This window comes from Cololabis saira, chromosome 8 (genome assembly GCF_033807715.1).
Source record: "Cololabis saira isolate AMF1-May2022 chromosome 8, fColSai1.1, whole genome shotgun sequence".
Taxonomy (NCBI): Eukaryota; Metazoa; Chordata; class Actinopteri; order Beloniformes; family Belonidae; genus Cololabis; species Cololabis saira.
Window position 1 is genome coordinate 30,442,608 of NC_084594.1, and position 23,340 is coordinate 30,465,947.

The following is a 23,340-nucleotide window of genomic DNA, read 5'->3' on the forward strand; positions in this document are numbered from 1 at the left end:
TTACTTGACACCTCTGAATATTATATATTATTTATTGTATCTTTGGTTGCAACATAGGAGGAGAAATGTGAGTGGTCAGCCATCAGATGGAAAGATGCTTTCCTGGTTCCTTTAATTGCTAATCTAATGTGACAGGGTGGGCTTAATAAAAACAGAGGACTCAGTCTGAGAAAATATGTCTTTATTTTGAAGTCAGCTGTATCTTCTTGGAGGTTTACATACAAAGTGCTTTTTAACTGAACTTTTATAACACTAATATCCATATTTAAGGGGATAGTCATGGGGTGGGGAAGAAATGTGACAAGTTTATACTCTAATTTTCTGGTAATCCAATTTTAGCAGATAGCATATTTAAGTGTAGTCACGATAAAAGTAGAAAAGACGGCACACACAGACACACAACATAGTCATTTAGGATCTGCTCAAATGCTTATCAGCGTGGACTGTTGAGCTCAAGAATCACTGGCTGCTCTGGATGACCCAGCTGATCCATGAGAGGTAGTTTCTGACCTTGGTGTACACACCAGGGTAGGAAGCATACGCACAGCCGATGCCCCAAGAAACAATGCCTTCAAATTTGCCGTTGCAGATGAGTGGTCCACCTGAATCACCCTGCAGAGGGAAAGGCAATGGCTTAGAGCAGTGTGACAGACTTTATTATCATTGACCTGTACAGCATGTAGCATAAATCATATATGCACCACATGTTATCAAAAATCTTCCCCCTAATTGATCATAATTGAAAATGTTGAGAAATACAGAATGTGCAGAAATAACAATAAAGAAACAATCTTTTAAAGCTGCAATAACACATTTTTTCATCTCAAAGTGCTTTATAATAATGTAAAAGGTATTTATGATGACTGGATGATAATGACCATCATTAAAGCAGCACAACGGAACTTTCAGCTTTGTTGAGTTTGGCGCCTCCTTTGGACAAAAATCGGTAGTGCTTTACCAGAAAGAACACTCCATTTCCCATGAGCACCAGCGCATACTGCCGGAAAACCCCCGTCCCCGCCGCTGCATTTGTTTTGATGAGAGAAGACGGGATGGACTTTCAAAAACGACTTTTCTGTTTTCAGCAGTCGTTTGCAGGATGGATAATGAAGAGGTAATGTATCTATTTTTGGCTAAACAATATAATATGACGATGTTGAAAAACACTAAGTTCAAATTGGTTTTATTAAGTTGTTTCAGCGAGATAATGCGCCCTACAAACTCGTACGCTCTGCACCTTTTTCCTGTCACGTTTTTTAGAGGGACTTCGTCATAAATTAGTAGTCCAACATACTTACTGACAAAATAAAAAAATACTTTATAACCTGTGAATAACTGAATGCCCATTCCTTATATTTTGCAGATCAGCCCTGCACAATTTTACAGCTCTCAGGAAAAATACTAGAAATGTTCTATACATTTTCTTCTCATTGCATTATTTCCTCTAGTGCTGTAATTCTATTCAATTGTATTATTATTTTATAAAGCTTCCTCATTGCGAATTACACATTTTTATGATCACTATTATTTCTCTGTCTGTTGTTGATATTGTCAGTCATTTTAGAATTACCAAAACCCAAGACGAATCCCCAGTATGTGAAAACATTCTAATTTTGATTCTTATTGATCATAGAATTCTACATTTACATTTGTATCATAACAATTCTGTCTCTTGTTTTATCAGGAATCTGCTGTTCGTGAGAACAGCTCTACCTCTGCATCATCAGAGTTTGAACCCCCACAAAGACAGAACCAACACGCAGCATATATATCATATATATATGCATATATATACATATCGCCAGTTTGTGCTCTGGCAGCATGATGTTTGGAAAATAAGAGACACCTTTCCAGACCCAATGGGACAGTACACTGGTTTCAGGGATCCCCGTCTTCTCTAGAATGGAACCTTTATGAGGATTACTGCAAATATTTTGATATTGTTTTTTTTTTGTTAAATTTTTTCCTGTACAGTTGTTTTTGTGTGTTTAAAATAAAGACATTTGTGCAAAACAAGACAGACTTTTATTTACACACCTTTCAGAAAATAGAACATTCTTGAACTTTGTCATTTGCATAGTGACAGCAGTTATCCCATACATACTTATTATAAACAATAAGTAATCTGTATCACAGTAGCAGTAATGAATAACAACTGTATGACAGGATACATTACTGTGAATAAAGTAAACAAGTGTAAATAGAGTAGTAGAAAAATAAACTAAAAATAATGAACTGATAATAAAAACTGAACTATGAAACATTGTAAGAAGTTACTGTAAATAAATACAATGACTATAGTAGCAGTATCTTGTGTCCATCCATGTTTGGTGCTGGGAGAGTCCGCGTGTGATTCACTGCTGGAGTAGGAGAACCTTCCCTGCATGAGGATGTGATTCTGGAAGTTTTCCAGATCTGATGTAATCCTGCAGAGTGTGAGAATAAAAACAGAAAAACATTATGTCTTTCTGATAATTACTCATTCAACATATTTTGTTGATCACAAGTTTGAATTTTTTTCTTTGTTGAAGTCACTGTAATTATGCAGAAAGTAAAAGCAAGTAATGTATAGCTATAGAAAAATTAGAGAAATGTATACACTCACAAGATAAAACGACACATTATAAACACCATAAGGTTTCTTTTACTACTCTTGTTATTATTTTAATATAATTCCAACAAAGTAAATTTATTTTATATGCTTATATGGTGTTTATATTGTATTTTTTTTCATCTGGAAGTGTATACTTTGCCTATATATTTCATTTTTCTGGCTATATTTTACTATATCTACAAATGTGTTGCTTTTACCATCAGTGTATAAGTATCTGTATACAGACCTGAAGAGTCAAAAGGTTTACATAGATATTGACATTTGATACAGTAGCAACACTTACAGCAGCTGTAGTAGTTTCAGGATAATTGTTTTTGTAAAACACACTGACATAGGTGTTGACAAAAGTGCATACCTGGAGGTGATGAACGTCTTTACATCCTTCAACCATCTCGTCCAAGACGACGGCTGCAAGGGCTTGTAGCGAGAGAACGCCGGGCCAATGTTCTCCACCGGGCATCCTCCGCCTCCTCCGCTCCGTTAAAACTTTTATTTTCTTCGTTTTTTTCGCTGCTTCGGCCATGATACCAGCTCCTCGTTTAGCTCAACACCAGCTTCTGCTGAGCTCAGCCTCTGCGCTCCAAGCCCCGCCCATTTTTGTCTCGACTACGAATCGGGAAGGAGGGGGAAGTGACGTATGTGCCGTAAAGCAGTCAAAGTCGTAAAATTTGTAGTTTTTTAGTGTGGCAGGGTTCCTACCATGCTCCTCAAAGTTACATAGTGCCAGTGAAAGCGATACAGACCCCCTCAGACCATGACAGAGGTGTCATTAAACCTGTTGGAAGTTGATGTACCATCACAACGACTCTGGAAATATGATATTAAGGTGGAAAAGTTACGTAGTGTCGCTTTAACTTTCTCTGTTCTCTAAAAAGACCGTAAGGCGTTAAGACAAGAACAATCAGACTGTTAACACATAGCTTTATGAATCTGGCTTTTAAGTTTTTTTCTTTATTATTTAGTTTATTTCGGCATGTTTATATAGACACATTTCATCTCCAGAACATTATACATTGCATACTCAGCACATGACGAAAAGGGTACGGGAGAAGCTGACGCTTATCAAAGTCCCGCCCCGTTCTATGTAAGATTCATGATCACATCAACAACAGAATTCAGTAAGATACATAGTTTACCACATAGCAATTTGTCTAATTTCATCCTTCACAGTCCAGATAGCATGTATGTTTGTACACGTGTCCAGTCCACACGTCCAAGTTAGGATTGTTGTTAGTTAATTGTTAATAAATCATGGTGCAAATATTTAAACATGTTTTATATATTTTACACAGCGCTGCTGAAATCACTGCTGATCTCACAGTCAGTGTTATTCTGTTCTTTTATTTATTCTCTTTGCAGGTTTTGGTTTTCTGTTGTATGGATGGATTGTTATTTGTTTTAAATAAAGATTTTATTCATTCACTGACATTATTTTGTTCCTGTGGATTTCATTTTGTTTATTTAATGTTTTTTGGTTTTATGTTTTGATTTCTTGCTGTGCATTAGAGTATATTAGTGTTTCTTTGTTTTTTTTATTTTCTGTGTATGAAGTTCACCAAAGACTATGTCCACGTGGCAATTAAGTATTGGACATTGAATCTTGTCAAATGGAGGCATTTATAAGCCAGTATTCACTGTTCCAAATGTTTAATCAGCGGTGCATTCAGCTGTATCAGGCAATAAAACAGGGTTTCAAACTCATTCACCAGAATCAACCACACCTTCTGGAAATGAAAATGAAACTTGATCTTATCCTTGCTTCATTTTCAAACCTTGCAACATGTAGCCATAAAATAAACAATAAACAAAGAATGCAGCTTCATAGAAGAAAAAAATGAGAGCTCCAATGAGAGATCTCCCTTTCCCCCTCAGATGCAGACATCCGCAGCTTTTCACCTCACCTGACAAGAATCTCTCCCACCATTAAGAGAGCCAGCGCAGATCATGTTGTCTGTGATTCTGAAGTAGTAGTAGTTCCAGCAATCGTAGAAGTAGTCCACATCCACAGACATCAGGTCAGAAGACAGTCTTTGGCCATAGACCCAGGTCACGCCCCAGCCGCTAACTGTGCATCGAGCAAGGTTTTCCAGAGGGGGTGAGTCCTTTTCTGGCAAGGAGACTGGCGCGACCATGGTATTGATGGTGGCCGGACGGTCCAGCTGTCCCACAGAGAACATTTCCTTGAGTCAGTTATACTAAGAACAGCATTTTACTTTAAATGGTCACATTATTACACACATTATTACACACATTTCAGTAACACCTGGTTATATAGTCCTCACTGAGTTTGTTTTGATTTATTTGTTTTTTTTTAGTAGAGTATTAATCAGTTCTTCCTGGAAAGTTTTTGCAAAACAGTCAGCAGAGCATACAGGAAATGAGAAAGCATTCATTATTTATTGGAAAAAAGGAAGTAAAATAGGTGTCCAGTGCTGCAAAATAACTGTCAAGTCTGAAGAAAGCAAATAAGTTCCTGATTCACAAGTTAGTGCCCCAACCAAAGTCAAACTCCTCACTGACTGAGCATCAATGTTGATTTTTTTGCAGCACAACAGGACTTTCCTTTTAGCATCTACATTGAACTACATTCAAAGTTAAAAAACTAGAAGTCTCAGTTCTCGAAGAGTGAAGGCGACATCTCTGCCTCTCCACAACTAACAATTGTACACACAATCATCTATTCTTGACCTCTTTGGTCTGTGAAAGTAACAAAAAATAGCAATTTGGGATTTTCTGGGCTTCGTGTGAGACTATAATTTTGGGGGGAAGAAATAACACGTCTTGGGAACCAGAGGCATGTACTTAAGTAGTTCCAACTAAAATATGTTGATTTCCTGATGGGAAATGCACCTCACATGGCTCAGTGGATAAGCATTGTAAGTATAATGAAGAATTTTCATTTGTGTTTATGTAACAACAGTTAAAGAGCAGAACAAGGATGAAGCATAATACAGTAGTCTTACTATACATCTGCGTATTAATAAAAACATAATCAGCATCAAAACACAACCTTGTGCAGTGTTCTCACATGTTTACATGTTCCTTACCTTAAGCAGCATGATGTCGTTGTCAAGTATCCAGTAATTGTACTGGTAGTGTTTGACGATCAATGAGACGTTGAATATCTGCTCAGATTCCTCAACCTCTACAAGGTTGTGCTGACCCAGGATGACCTTTATCTTTTGACTCCTGCATAAAATACAATGCAATGCATAACATTGCTTCACAGTAATATACATTTAAAAAGACAAGGTTAAAATAAAATATATATATATCTTGGTGTTGACTGATTTTACAATTTAAATGAATCTGCATAATTGGCCCTAATGCATGCTGTTTATGTGCAGTTACATGAAAAAGTAAGTACACCCTCTTTCAATTCAAAGGTTTTGTATAATAATAATAATAATAATAATAATAATAATAATAATAATAATAATAATAATAATAATAATAATAATAATAATAATAATAATAATGATAACATTCTAATCAGACATTGTTGTTGATCACACACTCAAACTTAAAACCATAGAACTGAAAGAGACGTTAACTTCCTCTTCACATGATTGTAACAGCCAATCCTACGAAGGGACAAACAAAAATTAAATGATAAAAAATACTACTACTACTGTCATTTAGCAGCCGCTTTTATCCAAAGCAACTTACATCGGAGGGAACAAACACACCATTTTGCCCAGCGAGCAATTCGGGCCTTGCTCAAGGGCCCAAGGTGGTTCTTCTTGGTTGCCATTCCGGGGCTCCAGACCCAAACCCATCTCTGTAGCCACTAGACTACCACTCCCCTCCAATAGATAACAATAGAATGCCATCCTTGATACAACAAGTCAGGCTCTTCAGGATTTGACCCTGATTTCCAGGGAAGAGTATCTGCCTCTGGATGCCATTGAAGAGGGGTATAACCCACCAGGGAGATGAAGCATGTGATGTAGGCAGAGCGACAACCACAGCATCTTAAATTGTGTACAGTAGAGTAGAAACTGTTGTGAATAAATCTTCATAGTTTTGCAGTGAAAAGTTGTTTATCCAAGGTGTTATCAGAAATTCTGCAACCACCTTGGTTGTTTCAAGAGTTGCTCTATGAGTCATTGCATGAAACGTTTATCCAGAGGTTGTGAACGGGAGGGGCATCAAGCTCATTTCACAAGAGAATTTTGCTAAGTGAATGGGTTCAGCCGGCCGATGAGGCTGAAGGTTTGATTAAGGCACTAGTAGAAGCAACGCTTTTCTGTCTTTCCTTTTAGTGGACATCACAGAAGATCATTTTGTGCCGCATTTCGATTTCATCATAGGTTTTATGTCAGATACCCTTCCTGATGCAACCCCTTCCCATTTATCTAAGCTTAGGAGTGGCACTATGTGGACACTGGAACAGTAATGACGTTATTTAAAAAACAAATAACCTGTCATGTTTCATCATTTTCTCCTGTCTTAAATCATCAGTCGTCTTTGCAACACAAATGAGCCATTTATCATTTCAAGAAAGAGACCTGGAGGTTGAAAGCAACAAAAGCACCACTAAAAAAATGGAAGTGGTTGAAAATGATCATTACTTAAAAATACAAGTAAAGACAATAAATATAAAAGTGATAAACTGTCAATTGATTTGATGAGGTTCACTTGTATTATATTGGAAACTGTTGTGATAGTCACCATGATTCGATATTCTTTGAGCATTCACAGCTTAAATGACAGTATCACATCCTGTAGTCTTGGTACTTTTGGTTTCAAAGAACTAGATGGGAAGGAAGACGAAAAGGTCAGTGGTCGTGTCCACTCAGCAAAACTTGAGGACTGGAGTTTGTGGACATGGCAACGTCTGTTTTGGAGCGCAACACAAACGCAAGGGAAACGGTGCTGTACTTTGTTGAGCCTCCATTTCTGTTTGGGTGGCAATAAAAAGGCAAAACAGGGCAAGATGAGCTCTGTGGGTGAGGGTGAAACAGCGTTGGTGCGTTGAGTATAATCCACACAGACTGGTTAAAATAACACATATATGTGATATGGGTGTGTATGCATTTCCAGTCAAATAGCAGCTTTTTAATTAAAAAAGATGTTTTATATTACACCTATATTTTAGGAATATTTTACCTCAAGGTTGTTTTTTTTTTTGGCTGGAAGTAACAAACATTACTTGTTAAATATACAGGACTGTCTCAGAAAATTTGAATATTGTGATAAAGTTCTTTATTTTCTGTAATGCAATTAAAAAAACTAAAATGTCATACATTCTGGATTCATTACAAATCAACTGAAATATTGCAAGCCTTTTATTATTTTAATATTGCTGATAATGGCTTAATATCCTATCTCAAAAAATTAGAATATTCTGGGAATCTTAATCTTAAACTGTAAGCCATGACCAGATATAAATATGATATTAAAATAATAAAAGGCTTGCAATATTTCAGTTGATTTGTAATGAATCCAGAATGTATGACATTTTTATTTTTGTAATTGCATTAGAGAAAATCACAATATTCAAATTTTCTGAGACAGTCCTGTATATGAATGTGAATATATTTGTATACACTGCAAAATTACTGCTTTCTTTTATATTTATCTTTCTTAATTTCTTTCATTGTTTCTTTTTAACCAACCCCTTTAACGGCTCCATTTTTCAATTCACATGCCTTTTAAAAATGATTATCATGATAATTATCACCTTTCTTTCTAAAGCCTGAATAAGCTGAATAAATCAGCCTTTATCATTTGATTTTCGCTACTTCCACCCCAGAGGTCTGTGTGCGTGGCAGCAGCTATGAAGCTGCAGTAACTTACGGCCTCCAGCAGTGGGCAGCAGACGCCACCCACTGTGGGTGTATGAGGGTTCCTCCACAGAAGTGAGTGCCGCCATAGAGGATGGAGGCTTGATACTTGATGGAATAAGGCTCTACTTCTACACCACCAATGATCCTCCCATGCACACCTAAGGGCCAAGAAAGATTATAAAAGTAGTTTTAAATGTTTATCTGGAGTTACTTGAAATTAGTGACAAGTGGGAGTGAGCATACTGTTTGTCGCCAGTGTCGTGGTACCTCACCTGTCAGTTTGACATGAAGCAGGGTGACGAGTAAGAGGTGACATGTTGGGGCCAGTTTCATCATAGCAACTGCTATAAAAACATCAGTCATCAGCACATATGCACTTACATGTTCCTATAACACAAAGATGCTCTGTAACACTTTTGTTTAGTTGGGTGCTGTTAGTAAGTGCTGTAGTTATCAACTACATGTATACCAGGCAGCTTGAAAACCTGCATGCTGACATGTACTTGAGTTTTACTTTGACGCTTGTTACTTTTTTTTTAATTAAAAAAAAACCCAAAACAAAAAAAAACATCTATAGACCATTCATAGCCCCCCATGGCAACAGCACTCCCCTACAGTAGCCTCCCCCTGCCAGGAAATAATGGGCTGCAATGACACTTTAAGTAAACAGCACAAAGTCTCCAGACTATCTTGATACTAATATGATGTGATGTGAGGGCATCTGAGGGAACCGAGCCACCTCCACGGAGACCCCACCCAACAACCAACAGGGCCAAAAAGGATATACGAAGTAAGATTGTTAAGATAATAGATATAGTATATTTTAAAAAACAAATAAGTGGTGGAAGATGATCTGTCATAGCTCAGCAACTTCATATGATTCTTGAAAAGCACATGCATAAGTTTTGTGGGTTACACGAGGAGTCTTCCATCAAGCTTTTCAACGACCTAAAGAAAAATCTGCTAGTAGTGCTTAACATTTTATAATATAAAACAATCAATCCTATAAAAGCTTAATATCATGTAAAGTCAACTCATTTGGGAGTCATTGAAACGGAAGATTTCATGCCAAAATCATCTCCTTTTTGTTGGCAAACTAGTTTTAAATTTTCATTCTGTCATTTAAACTTTGACTTATGATACAGAATAGGGAAACAAATGTCACAGTACATTATCAGCTGGTTCCTGACTACCATCTGATTTCCCTCCAGACTCATGGCCGATGAATAATAACATGTAACCAATGTATGCAAAGCTACCTCACCTCAACAGTCACAATCCACCCGAGTCCAGCATCCACACGATCTGGCACAGCACCAGGAGAGTCCTGAGAACTCTCAGGCCTCTTTTATACTGTGCCCGTCCCTCTTATTATTCCTAACTGTTATTAAAATCTCTGTCACATGCAAAAAGAAGAAACAAGAGATTCTGACCCAGAAAAAAAGCAGCCCTCCCTTTCATTACAGTATCCTTCTCACAGATGTTGCCTATTGTCTAATGATGGAGACAAAGCAAAGCTCTACAGGCATGAAACCTAACAAGCCAGAGAAATTTTAGATTGTGCTTGTATGTCATGCTGTTTGAATATCCGTTGACGCTACAAAGAGCACGACAAAAGCATAAGTATGAGGTACGATGTCTGAGTGTGATATATTCGCCTTCTAGTGCTCTGTCAGCTAGAAATGTGCCAAAACATAACAGCATTTACTCTTTACTTGGGCGAGAAAACCTTCTCAGAAATGAAAAGCTGAAAGGAAAAGTGACAGAATTTGCTTCACACATCACAATAATAAAATAACTGTACTAAATCAGGCATAAGTCTGGTTTATGTTAACACCCCCGATCTGGCGGGGACACACTGTGGTGTGACTTCTGACTCCTTTTCCTGTACAGCCTTGTGCATCTCTCCAGGTGTCACTGTCATATATGTTACCAGCTTTTGTTGTTTTTAATTGCTCCATTCAAAGTTCCCACCCATGGGAATGTTTGGTTTGCAGTTTATAGCCTCCATACAGTAAACCCTCCCCAATGTGCTATAACAGCTGTGAAGGTGAAAGCTGATAATGTGTTCAGCCCCCCCCCCCCCCCCCCCCCCCTGCCCACTCCTCACCCAAGCTGCAAAATTGTTGTGATGAGCAGGATGGCTTATTGCCATGTTTTAAGATGGTGACGGAGAGGGCGATAGAGTCTTGTAGAGATCTGCATGCGCACATATGTCTGAGTCTGAGAAGACCACGTCACAGAATTGTTGCTGCTCCTTTAACACAACAATAAAAAACCTAACTTAAAACAAATACATGATACATGGATTTTCCAGTGGAATATATCTCTAGTAAACAAAATTATCCTTGTTAATTTTTCCAAATGTTTGTTTATAAGGTATTGGTTCAAAATGTTTTGTTTTTTTTTGTAGTAAAATTTAAATTTCATTTATATCTCTTGTATGAGGGCAGTAGCACAATTAAATAACACTAAACTGTTTCATGGATCGATTTTCTCTCTGAGTTGAACCTAATTATAACAAAGGATAAGCTGTTCCTTAAATATTCCTTAAATATTTCAAGAAGACATCTTAGCTTTTAGCTGGGATGGCCTGCAGCAGATCCATGTGACCCTGCATTAGATTAAGCAGGTATAGCAAATGGACTGATGGATCTTTGCTTTTTCATTCATGAATTAGAAAAAAAGGACACCTGCTGCATGTTACAGAAGTTGAGTAAACAGGATACGATGGCTCCAAAATGAAAACCACTGGACAATCTATGACAAGAGAGACAAAAAAAATATTTCATAAAAAAAGCACCATGTAAATGTAAAATGTACTTTATTTATATAGCCCTTTACAGCCACCTCTAGGTGAGCCAAAGGCCTTTACAGAATAAAACATACAGAAATACAACATACAATCATAAGACAGAGCAAAAAATAAATAGAATTAAAGAAAAAGAGTAGAAAGTGTCACCACACTACTGGGTATTAAAAGCCATTCTAAATAAATAAGTTTTAAGCCTTGATTTAAAAAGGCCCAGGTCAGCGATAGTGCGTAAGTTGCAGGGGAGCTTGTTCCAGAGGCCGGGGGCGGCAATTGAAAAGGCTCGGTCACCCCAGCACTTGAACTTTGACCTGGGCACCTCCAACAACAGTTGGTTTGACGATCTCAACGCCCTGCCATGCTCACGCACCGTTAAAAGCTCCGATAAATAGGGAGGGGCAAGACCATTGAGGGCTTTAAAAACAATCATTAAAAGTTTAAAATCAATTCTAAAATGGACAGGAAGCCAATGAAGTGAAAATAGGACCAGAGTCATGTGCTCACGTCTTTTAGTGTTAGTTAAAAGACGGGCAGCTGCATTCTGCACTAGTTGAAGGCGGCTAATAGAGGACTAGGAGATGCCAACATACTGTATACTGGAGAGATTGCATCTTTCGACTAGTTTTGGAATACCTCAGTAGTGGTTAGAGGATTTAACTGGGGAGAGAGAGGTCTGGACCTTAACCCGCAATGTGTACTTGCAAGCAGAAGTGTATGGATGGATGGACAGATGGATGAATGGATGGAAGAAAATATTGATTTAATTTAACAGAATGCTTGTGAATTTAATTTTTTCTCTGATTTGCTGCCATCATTTGCAAAACATTTTTTTCTCCTGGCACCACGAGGATGGAGCAGGAAGTACCTGACAGCGGCAGGGCACACAAAGCCGTCTCTCTTATTCTGTCGGGTGAAGCATCAATTATTCAACTCACTGTAAATGTGGGACAAGAACAGACGATGCTCCCCCTATACTGTGGATGATGTTGACGTGTGAGAGGGCTCCACATCATCATCATCATCATCATCATCATCATCATCATCATCATCATCATCATCATCATCATCATCATCATCATCATCATCATCATCCACACTGGACTGACGCTAATAAGTTCTTATCATCGATGGCATGGATTCAGTGATGGTTGATGACTCACACTGAGACACTTGTGGAAGGAATACTTCTGTGCAACCCCCCCCCCCCCCCCCCCACACACACACACACACACGCACACACACACACACACACACATACACACACACACACACACACTGCAGTCTACGCCACACAAATGCATTCACACACACTAATACACACAGTAGGCTATTGAAACATTTCAGCAGGGATAAGCCTGGATGATGAAACAGAGTGTACTGATACAGTATAGATGAACCCGCTCGGCACAGTAGCCCGTGTTTCCATGGCAACAACATAAGGCCTTTCGACAAGTTGGGAGGGTGAGAAGACAGAGAGAGTTCTGATAGCAGATACTTTTTGAATGTGAACTTTGTTGCTCTCTCCAAACTCTTTCCGTCTCAATCAGTACCACAGTGTTGGACCTTGCCGCTGCATGAAATTAAAAACTTTTTTTTTTCCCATGTAGAAAAATTGAGCATAAAGGTCCATGTGCCTGACTCTGTTAGGAGAGGATTGAGTGAACATTGTGGGCTGAGACACAGAAGTAGAGGACACCGGCCGTCTGGCTGCAGTATAAGCCACTGGGATGGTGGGATAACAGCCGCAAGCATCGTCTGCTGGGATGAACCTGCTCTTGTGTTTGTGTTGTGTGCTCCTGAATCTAACAACAGTTCACAGTGAGTATGCACTCCCTTTTTGTGTTTTTTTCTAAAGGGGTTTGTTATTGATTAATTTCCTAATTTGAAAAGACAAGATTTTTCAAAAAACATGCCCATCAGACCTGAGGGGGGATCCGGAGGGTTAAAGTTCGCTCTCAGTTGGCTTTATCACCACTGACAAACAACTCTCAGTCTCCAGTAGTCATTTAGAATTAAAAAGGCTCTTCAGAGCATATCCCATGAATCTTTAGACATCTTTAGAGACAAACTAAACAATACTCGCACAGATCATGTTGCCAGCTTGTGTTTGTGTTTCCATGCAGATCATGTGCGAACTCAGGTTCGGATAGTGGGTGGTTACAATGCAGCGCCAAACTCCATCAAGTACATTGTGTCTCTGCAGAGCACAAGTGGCCAGCACTTCTGTGGTGGAACGCTAGTTCACAGGTACTGGGTTCTGACTGCAGCGCACTGTAACCTCGGGTAAGAACAGATGTCATCAATAACCGTGAGCTCTTCAAACTCATCTTGACTTCGTACTTTGATTCTGGGACACCAAAAAAGTAGATTTCAATATTTTCAAAAAAAGAAAAAAGATCTTTTTGAATATCTACCTGAAAACCAGCTTTAATAAGGGGCTTGATAAAGCCAGTTTTTCGGGACGTCTGATGCTTGTCAGCCATAGTCTGCCTAAAAAGAAGTGGACAACCCCTATGACAACACTAAGGCTTCCTAACATGTTCGTTGAAAGCCTTTTTTTATGCCCAAGACGGTGCCTTACAATGAGAATGCAACGTTACAAGCTGTATCTGCTGCTGTCATCTTTGGAGTCATTCATTGTCACTGTTATTGTACGGTTCTTGTCGAGCTCGATTAATTTTGTTTCGTGGCTTTTCATGAAAATCAAATCAGTCTGCCATATTTCTTGTTGAAAGGAAATGTAAACTGTGAATGCCTTGTGTTTTAGGGCAAGTGAGATGATGATAGTGGCAGGCGACTACATATTAAATGTGTTTGAGGGCACTGAGCAGTACGCTAAACCGCACAGGCTGGTTGCCCATCCGCTGTACAACAGCAGCACCAACAATGCTGACATCATGCTCATTAAGGTACTTGCACAAATTCAGTTGTTTTCCCATTTTTTTGCACTGCAATGATTCTATTACAAAATGCTATAATTACAGAATATAGTCATGTAATGGCCAGCATGCTCACAGTTTTTACGGGTCTTTTTCCTCTTAAGCATATCAGTAAACTTCTTTTTATGTATTACAAAACATATCGTGAGGAGTCAAACAGTGGCGGTGGATTTCCTTGAAATCTGCAGTTACAGTCTCAGAGAGGCCAATTCAGACAGCCCATTGATCCACATAACATATTATATATTTAATATAAGGCCTTACAGTCAATCTGCATAATGTGAAATATCATTCTTCAGTGAAAGCATTTGCACCTTAACAAAGACCATATTTGCATTGGAGTCCGTTTTGGAGAAGAAACAAGATAGAAAATTTGGAACATGTTACTTTTTGAAACAAAGTTGAGTGTTAGAGCATTTATAATCACTGGATTTAGGCTTGGAAATATATTATTTTACATTGTGATGACCTTTGCCCATATTAAGGTACTGCTTTTAATTTGTCTCTCAATGTTCTCACACTGTGCTCTTTGTCCAGTTGCGGGCCCCAATGGTTTTGAACAAATTTGTGTCACTGGCGCCTCTTCCCAGGCAGGGAACAGGTATGGTGGAAGGCCACATGTGTCGGGTGTCTGGATGGGGCTACAATAGTCTGGGTGGAGATCAGGTCCCAGTCATGCTCAGGACAGTCATGGTGCCCATTGTCTCACCTGCAAGATGCAACAGCAGCGACTCCTTCAACGGAAACATCACGGCTAACATGATCTGTGCTGGCCACCGGGCTGGAGGAAGAGATGCATGCAAGGTGCAGATGACTGATACACACATTTTCAAATTTTGTGAGCAAATACAGAACGTGACTGGGTATCACTGACAAATATATGAGGAAGCATGATTGTTTGTCGAAAAACCATAAAATCAATTTTAAAATAACAAATTCTATCTTTCTAGGTCCCAATGCATATCAGATAGCACACGCTCTCTTCATGATCTCACATTAGCTTAAAACAATAAATCTTATCTAGCTGACAATAGGACGACACACTTTGTCATGTAAGCACTGGTTTAGCAAGACAAACTTTTATCAAGCAGTCCAGCCTCAAGAAATATATTGGCTATGATAGTTGAACACAGGATGGAAAAGCATCCCTGAAATAGCATCAGAGCTGAAAAGCAGACTGTTCCTTTGCAAAAAGAAAATTTTCAAGTGGAGAGAAACAGCATGCTCTTATTGTTCGTCCTCCATCATGAAAGAATTTCATCTCAGCCTTCTGGTGTGATAGGAAAATTACGCAAAATTCAATGTGTGATTTACCAGAGGGCTGTGTTTTGCCTTGGGTAAAAAAAACAAACACAAAAAAAAACAAAAAAACAAAAACTGAACAACCAAATAAAGAGTGCTATATTTAGAGCTGCTGAAAGAGATTTTCCAAGTGATTTAAAATTATGAATCAAACAACTGATGGTAATGTGAACTCTTTTCTGCATTTTTGGTCAGCTTTAAAAGTCATGATGATCTTTATGTTAATCTGTGCAAAAGGGCTGTGTGAAATATTACTTTTTTCTTGTATTATATGATGCAGTACAGCAAAGAAATATTCTTACAAGACCATGGACATCCAACCCAGCAGAATAGCAAATCCTGAAATGTTTGCCTCTGAGGCAGCACAATTCTAACTCACATTATTCAAAACTTAAAGTTTTTTCTCGACTTACATTGTGAGATGGCATCTGAATGTGATCTTGTCCTTGTAGGGAGACTCTGGTGGGCCCCTGGTGTGCAGGGGACAGGTCTACGGCGTGGTCTCGTGGGGAAATGGGTGCGGGGATGCAAGGTTTCCTGGAGTCTACACAGCCGTGTCCAGATTCCGCCGCTGGATAGATCAGACCATCTACGGGTCATATCTACGCTGTTTCAGACACAGATCAAGCAAAAAGAGCAAATCTTTTTCATAAGAGTTTATATATATATATATATATATATATATATATATATATATATATATATATATATATATATATATATATATATATATATATATATATTTTCTAGCATGGATAAAAGTAATTTTGTTTAAAATCTGTAATTTTACCTTTGAAACAATGCTCTTATGTTTTATGCTCTATATATTTTCTAGCATGGATAAAAGTAATTTTGTTTAAAATCTGTAATTTTACCTTTGAAACAATGCTCTTATGTTTTGAGTACCGCCGTGATGATGATCTAGTTTTAGCACTGGTCTGTTTCATCTCTAGGGATTATAAAATTCATCATACTAATAATGTTATAATATTGCCAGTGATGTGATAGCAGTGAAGTAAACAACCTAAGAATTTACTCTTTTACAAGAGTAAATATTACAGATGAGAAAATGTGGAGTTGTGAGCTCAATTTAATCTCTTTCAGATACATTTAGAATGATTAGGTTAAAAAAAAGAGATCTCTTTGCAAACAAACTAATAAAAAAATGATTTTCTAGCATTTGAATCTGTATCTGATTCTTTAAATCTTTAATCCGTCTTTTAAAACTTTGGATCACAGTTTTTACAAGTTATTGTTTTAGTTTTCTATTAATCTGTTGATGGATATCTTCAGTCAACATGTTGTGAATGTAATTTTTTTCTTTTCTTTTCAGAGTTAAAGATCTGCCATTGAGATACTCGTGTAGCCACGAAAGGTTGATCCTGTAATAAAACTATTTGCCATTTTAACTACAAAGGGAGTGGGTGTGTCCTAACTGTATATTCTATGAATAGATGGCAACCTGTGTAAGTTACCACTGCTGCAGGCTCAAATATTGTCTGTCGCGCATTGTTTTCTATTTGGTTAGGTTCCTCTGAGAAAGTCCCTTCTACGTCAATTACCCCACGTCTGTACCTGTTGCACAAGACACCCCTTTGTGTTGTTGTCCATATAGAAGATAGATTTATGTGAACAAGACAGGGTGGAAAACTCAGATAATTTGTTTCATTCTTTAAAAAAAAGAAGATTGCCCAAGGGTGAGTTTGAACTAACAATTTTCCATGCTGCTCCCTGATCAGGACATTTTATACCTTCTGTTGTAGTTTAAAGCTAAAATAGTTTTCAAAAGGATTAATTCCTCATGATCTCTCTTGTGTAACAATCTTGTCTATATGTTTTCCCAGCATGGGGATGATCAAAAGTGTAACCTCTTTGTTAGAGCGTGTGTGTTTTAATTCATATATTCTAAGCCACTGTTTAATATTTAACACGGACAGGCCAAGCTTTTAATGAGAAAGAAATAGAACGCCGTCATCTGTCAATTAAAGTAACTATTTATTACTTTAATTATTTAAAAACTCATTATTTTATCTCATAATGTACATGAAATCCTCCAGAAATCAGTGTAAAAACAGAATTTTAAATAATTTACTGCATAAACTTGGCCATCTGAGATTTAAATGGGCCAAAAAAAAGGGGCCCCATGTGGATTATCCATGGGTTCGATGTTGGCCCATGATCTGAATGCTTGCAATGGTTATGATCAGGTGTATGGATGATGGAGGCCAAACTATTAAAGCAAAACATGGGTGAACACAAATGGGCTAATGTGGAATCACCATCCCATTTGTGGCACCATTTTCGGCCCATCTATATTGGAGCGGGGAAAGATGTTTGCACATTTAAATGATCTAGGCTATGATAATTATGTTTATTGGAACGCAAATTCAGTTAGGGGCCTCAGCCAGCATCTGAGACTGTGCCACGGGGCCAAAAGTCTCATCCTAGCCTATATACTGCCATCCACTGGTGAGGACTGACTTGATGGATATACAAAATACTCCTGGAAACCCGTCACGGGCGATGCATCACAACATTTGTGAAATCCTAAAACAAGGCTTGAGTATTTAACGTCTGGGGACTCGTCGTGTTGTGGGGCGAGACGACATTTTTCACCCTCATTTGCATCGCATCAAGTAAAAAGGCTGATTTATGGTTCCGCGTTAAGTCGACGGCGTAGCCTACGGCGTAGGGCACGCGGCGACGCGCACCGTAGGGTCTGCGTTGGTGTAACGCGGAACCATAAATCACCCTTAACATTTTCGAATTGAAAGTGGACATTTGTTTGCGAGCAGATCATCGGAGAGAGCGGCGCATTTGGGGCTATTTCTCGGGCTCCCACGACTCTGGGCTGCAGCAGAAACCCCCCGTGCAGCTCCCTCGTCAAGGTCTCCCCGGGATCCGTGTTTTGCATCGCTCCTCGATTTGCATTTCCTCCTCAGATTTTCCGTGAGACTGACGGGAGCCGCTGAAAGCAGCGGGCGCGTCCAGGCTCACGGCACGCTGCGTCCTCTCCACAGCGATACGCGCACAAAGAGAGAGAGAGAGAGAGAGGGAGAGATAGAGAGAAAGAGACAGAAAGAGAGGGGGAAAAAACCAACTCTGGGATTTTTATTTTAAATAATGTTGCCGAAGCTTCTCCAGCGTGGAAACTGAAGACATTTTGATTTACTGTTATCTCTGGTGCGTATAAAGACAGACACGTGTCTTCGGCGTAAACAGAAAGGGATAGGTCGTTTGAGCAAGATTAGCTTTGTTTGTTTGTTTCCCCCCACCCCCTGTTTTTCTCATTTGTTTGTTACAGACGGGAAAAAAAAAGGTCCGAGCTTGGACGCGGCATTTATATATTTCAGTTGCTGCGCTCTTGGTGATAAAGACGCAATTTGGAGATGTCGGAAGTGCTGCCTTTCAACGAAGAAAAAATGAGTCATTATGGAAATGAGGGCGACGAGGGACACCTTTCCTTCACCTGTCGTCTTCAAGACACCAACAACTTCTTCAACGGCTCGCAGAACAAACGTCCGCCGAAACTCGGACAAATAGGCAGGAGCAAAAGGGGTAATTATATAATGAAGGCGTTTTCGCTTGTGTGGTGATGTGATGAATGCGCCCTGAGGTGCCTGGTGTCACCTATCATACATGTTATTCTGCCTTTACGGGGTTCGTAGTAGAATGTCAGATCAGATGTACTCCTGTCCTGTGTGATGTGTAGATTTTGAAATATACAATTCGCATTGCAACACAAGTTGGATGCGCAGTGCCTGCTGTTGAAATGCCGTTTAAGTGCTGCTCAGACAGAAGAGTTGTGCTTCATGTTTTCTCCCTTAAACAACAGCTGGGATCACTGGGTTTTTTTTTTATGTGCAAGGCGATTCTGATTTGTGCGTTTGCATGATGAGATTCAGGCTGGTCGGTATCTCGCTTGCCCTTGCGTGTCGCGCATTCCTGATTGAACCCCGTGAAAATGTGCAAATACAAGTGAACCTCATACACGATGCACAGCCAGACACGGTCGCAAACGAAGGCAACGCACAGACACAACAAGGACAAACATGGCAAACAGGCAGACAAGTATGTGGATTTGCACCTGTAGGTGCATGACACATCTTCACACATGCGCATCTGGAAACGTGCATCAGAAAGACACACACACACACACACACACACACACACACACACAACTGCACACAATCTGCACTGGCTTACTCTCTTATGCATGTCCACATCACTTCTGCTCCTACATGGTGTACTAATGATTCAGGGCTTTAATGCCCCCTCCTCCTCCCTGTTAGTTAGATGTTGAAATTCAAGACGTCAGACCAAGATGACCCCCCCCCACCCCCCCACATCCATTTCCCCACTGCACCCCCTCTCATTAACTCTCCCTTCCCTGTCATCCACAGTTGTGATCGAGGATGAGAATGGCGACAACGAAGCACTGAAAAATGGGACAGAGAAAACGTCGACAGAGGCTTAGAGGGCTTGGCTCAACAAACCCCCGCCCCAAGAGACACTTTTGAAATTTTTTATGGCGATATTTACCAATTTCAATCCAAAGACACTGTATATAAGCACTTTCTTTCATGTGGCAGCAAGCAGCACTTCCACGCCCTCCTCTTCCAGTCCGTCATGACCGGCTGGATGAGACACGCTGGCAGAGGTGGGAGATGGTAGCAAAGGAGACCCCCAGGTGGACCCCCTCAACTCCCTCTCTCTCACACACACACACATACACACACACACACACCGACACGGGCAGACACACACACACACACACACACACACACACACACACACACACACACACACACACACACACACACACACACACCCTCGGTTACAGGGTTTGCCATAAATCCAATTGCAGTAGAAGATATCAGGGGAGGAGGCAGGTGGGGGGCTGAGGTGAAGAAGGAGGCAACGCTGAAATGCAGAAATCAGGGACAGGATATAGAAGTAAATTTAATATAAAACCTAAAGCACACACTTCTCCGATATCTTCTCAATCAAGCCTATTGTACCATTCTTTCTGCTCTTAATTTTGACCAAGGGCAAATGAATAACTGTTTGTAAATATGGAAAGGGTAGCCCATATTTTCTTGCACAAAGTGGGAATTGGTAAACCGGTTTGTTCAGAGTCGAAGATTTATTTATTATTGATCCTTGGGAACATGTCTTTTGCAGTGACTTAAGGCCTGAGGGAGTGTTGTTTTTTTTTTTTTATTTATAATCCTTTTTTCTATGTTTGAAACATTTTTGAGCAAATGAGATTGGTATTATTTTCACTTACAATTTCTTGATGTTGCCTGAGTGTTTTTTGTTACCATACTTTGCAGTCATTTATAAACGGTACTTGTAAGCTTTCCAAAGCTTTCACCTGGACTGATTGATACTGTAATTTGACTGTAAACACCCTATGGATAAAACTATTTATACTGCATTGTGCATTATTGTGTGTGCCAAATCTCACAAGGGATATACTGTACTGAACTACTTGTTCTTTTTTGTGCTTTATACATTTACTTATTGGAATCAGTTGTTCTGTTCGGTTGCCATTTCTTAGGGCTCTTTCGTAAAACACTTAAATACCAACTCATGCATGGCAAATATAAAATCATGCATGCATGGCAGCAATTCTGAAACTCTTGTGTATTCTTGAAACACCTCGTATACAGCTTTGAATGACAAACCTTGAGAAATGGTCTTAATTCTGTTGACTTAATTCTGCGTTGTACTGTACGATTCATACTGATTTGTACAGTGGCCTCATATCTTGTAATAAAGATTATGATAAAGTACTATTTACTGTTAGTGTTTATGGTGGTTTACAATACGGAATGATGTATTTAATGTTGCTTTTTTTTTAAACTTTTAAAACTGTAGCAAAAACATTAAAATATAGTTTTGTATCAGAAAGATAAAGACAGTAGCAGATAGCTTGGCTTACTTTTGAACATGTTTCTTGTACAGTTTCTCCTGTTGTTATTGTATTGCCTATCTGGCTGCCAAGGAAAGTGAAGTCAGCATTTTCCACTGTGAGGAAGTAGCATCCCACCTTTTGGAAAAATCTGATGTGGAAGGAGACAGAAATGAGATAAACGATGAGCAAATAATCCCATCAAGAATCTGAAATGCACACTTCATCCTGATGAGACACTGGGCTGCAACAGTTGCACAACAGACTATGATCTCATTAAGTGCTACAGTACTGCAAATTATTATTTTATTTTATTGTGGGGAAAATGTACAACACTGCTTCCCAATGCAATAAATGTCTGTTTGCATTTAAAATCTCGGCTTCTTCCTTTAATCAACTCCTCTTTAACTCTGTTGGCAATGATGCAGGGGCAACCGGGCATGAGGAACACTGATGAGATCTGACATTTCCAGCTCTGCTGTGGTGACTAAATGATTCATGTTGTGTGATGAGTCTCTGTCAGCATACAGCATCTTAAACCTCGACCACCCGACTGAGTGCTGGGAACATACATGCAGCTCCATGCACATGCACACATGCGTATCAAAGCTCACACGTCCATTTCAGCTCTACTGCAGGCAAGAATAACATATTGCTAGTCTCCCTCCTCATCTTGACAGACATGAAAGGGGCTCCCTGCGCCGGGTACCATGGTAACAGATGCACCTTGCTGCAGAAGGGTTTCAGTGCGAAATAGTCTTCCCTGAGCCTCTCCTCGATACCATCGCTCTCTTTAATGGAATGTTCTCCATTCTCTTATCTTTGCTCTCTTCTCTCAAGACCCCCTATTCACTCGCTGGCATGACCGCATTATACTGCCAAAATTGTCCCTTTTTTTCAAGACAGCAGTCAACCATGACAGTAGTGCTTACTGCAGCAACAGACACAGGATCAGAGGATGTTACATTTGGGGGATAATGGCTTATGTTTGTCTGTGTGGTGGATCCTTTCATCCAAAATGATGCAATGGAAGCTGGATGTGGTTACATGGAATAAGCTTGATGCCGCACAGCCTTAAAAAAGGCTTTCATTCCCATACAATCAAACCCAAAGGTTTTAATTGACTGATCACAATATTTCAGCTAAAATATCTCTCAAGTTGAAACATGAGCGGGATCTAGAATATATTATTTGGTATTCAGTCAGGTTGGTGGTTACACTGTTCTTTGATTATTCACATTTTCTTGTATTTGGTCATACTCTTTTTTTGAGATCTCTCTCCTAACATATTTTGACACAAATGAACCAGCAATTCAAACAGTTAGTTAATTCTGGAAATCACAATAAGACAGGCACACATGCAACTTATGTTTGATCAAAGATAGAAAAGGATGAGTGGGTTTTGCTCAGAAAAGTAAAACAGTTTAGTCTTTTCAAACTGCAGGTGTATCAGACTCAAAAACATGTTAAATTACACCGCACTTCTGCAAACTATATAGTGGATAAGGCAGGTGTTAAAGTATTTGTTAAAGTAATTAAATCAGTTGGTGTCCTATTTTTTCCAAATTAAGGGCTGATTATGTTCCAGAAGCATCACAAATAATCACCAAGAATTTTTTTTTAGTTATAGCAACATTAGAAATAATAATATATTTCATGGACCGGTATCAGGCTTGCTGTCTGTCAGCTGAAATTTGGCAGAAGCCAGGTGATGCAGCAGGACGACGATCCCAAAATCCATCACAGATGAAAAAAAAATCTACTGAAGCTACAAGCTACAAAGAAACTTCACAGTACCTTGGTGTTAAGGAAGGTCTTGTGGAACAAAGCTCTTCACACCATATTTCCTATAAATGTGTCCAACCTGAAGCAGCAGGACTGGTCAAAAATTCCTCCAGAGCATTGTGCAGGTCTGATTCAGAGCCACCAAAAGCACTTTCTTGAAGACACTTGTGAAAAACATG

General features: G+C 39.2%; 3 protein-coding genes across 4 annotated transcripts; 2 read left to right on the top strand and 1 right to left on the bottom strand.

The window, feature by feature from the left end:
- Positions 1-184: 184 nt before the first annotated feature.
- LOC133448816 (trypsin-like) lies at positions 185-9,719 on the bottom strand. 2 transcript variants are annotated; one of them, XM_061727706.1, is made up of 6 exons: positions 9,671-9,719; positions 8,679-8,747; positions 8,417-8,564; positions 5,662-5,803; positions 4,516-4,773; positions 185-612 (listed from the first exon to the last, which is right to left on the bottom strand). In XM_061727706.1, exons 2-6 carry the CDS (start codon positions 8,740-8,742, stop codon positions 460-462), a joined length of 765 nt encoding a protein of 254 aa, XP_061583690.1. In that variant the 5' UTR covers positions 8,743-8,747; positions 9,671-9,719; the 3' UTR covers positions 185-459. The 2 variants fall into 2 exon arrangements, with proteins under 2 accessions (XP_061583690.1, XP_061583689.1); XM_061727705.1 differs by having other exon boundaries at positions 8,679-8,750; positions 9,671-9,693.
- A 2,348-nt stretch (positions 9,720-12,067) lies between these two features.
- Positions 12,068-16,112, top strand: LOC133449165 (trypsin-like). Its single transcript, XM_061728300.1, has 5 exons — positions 12,068-12,128; positions 13,342-13,501; positions 13,986-14,127; positions 14,695-14,961; positions 15,912-16,112. The coding sequence occupies exons 1-5, from the start codon at positions 12,068-12,070 to the stop codon at positions 16,110-16,112; spliced, it is 831 nt and encodes a 276-aa protein (XP_061584284.1).
- Positions 16,113-18,174: 2,062 nt separating this feature from the next.
- Positions 18,175-21,710, top strand: camk2n1 (calcium/calmodulin dependent protein kinase II inhibitor 1). Its single transcript, XM_061728628.1, has 2 exons — positions 18,175-19,017; positions 19,863-21,710. Exons 1-2 carry the CDS (start codon positions 18,849-18,851, stop codon positions 19,934-19,936), a joined length of 243 nt encoding a protein of 80 aa, XP_061584612.1. The 5' UTR covers positions 18,175-18,848; the 3' UTR covers positions 19,937-21,710.
- Positions 21,711-23,340: the final 1,630 nt, after the last annotated feature.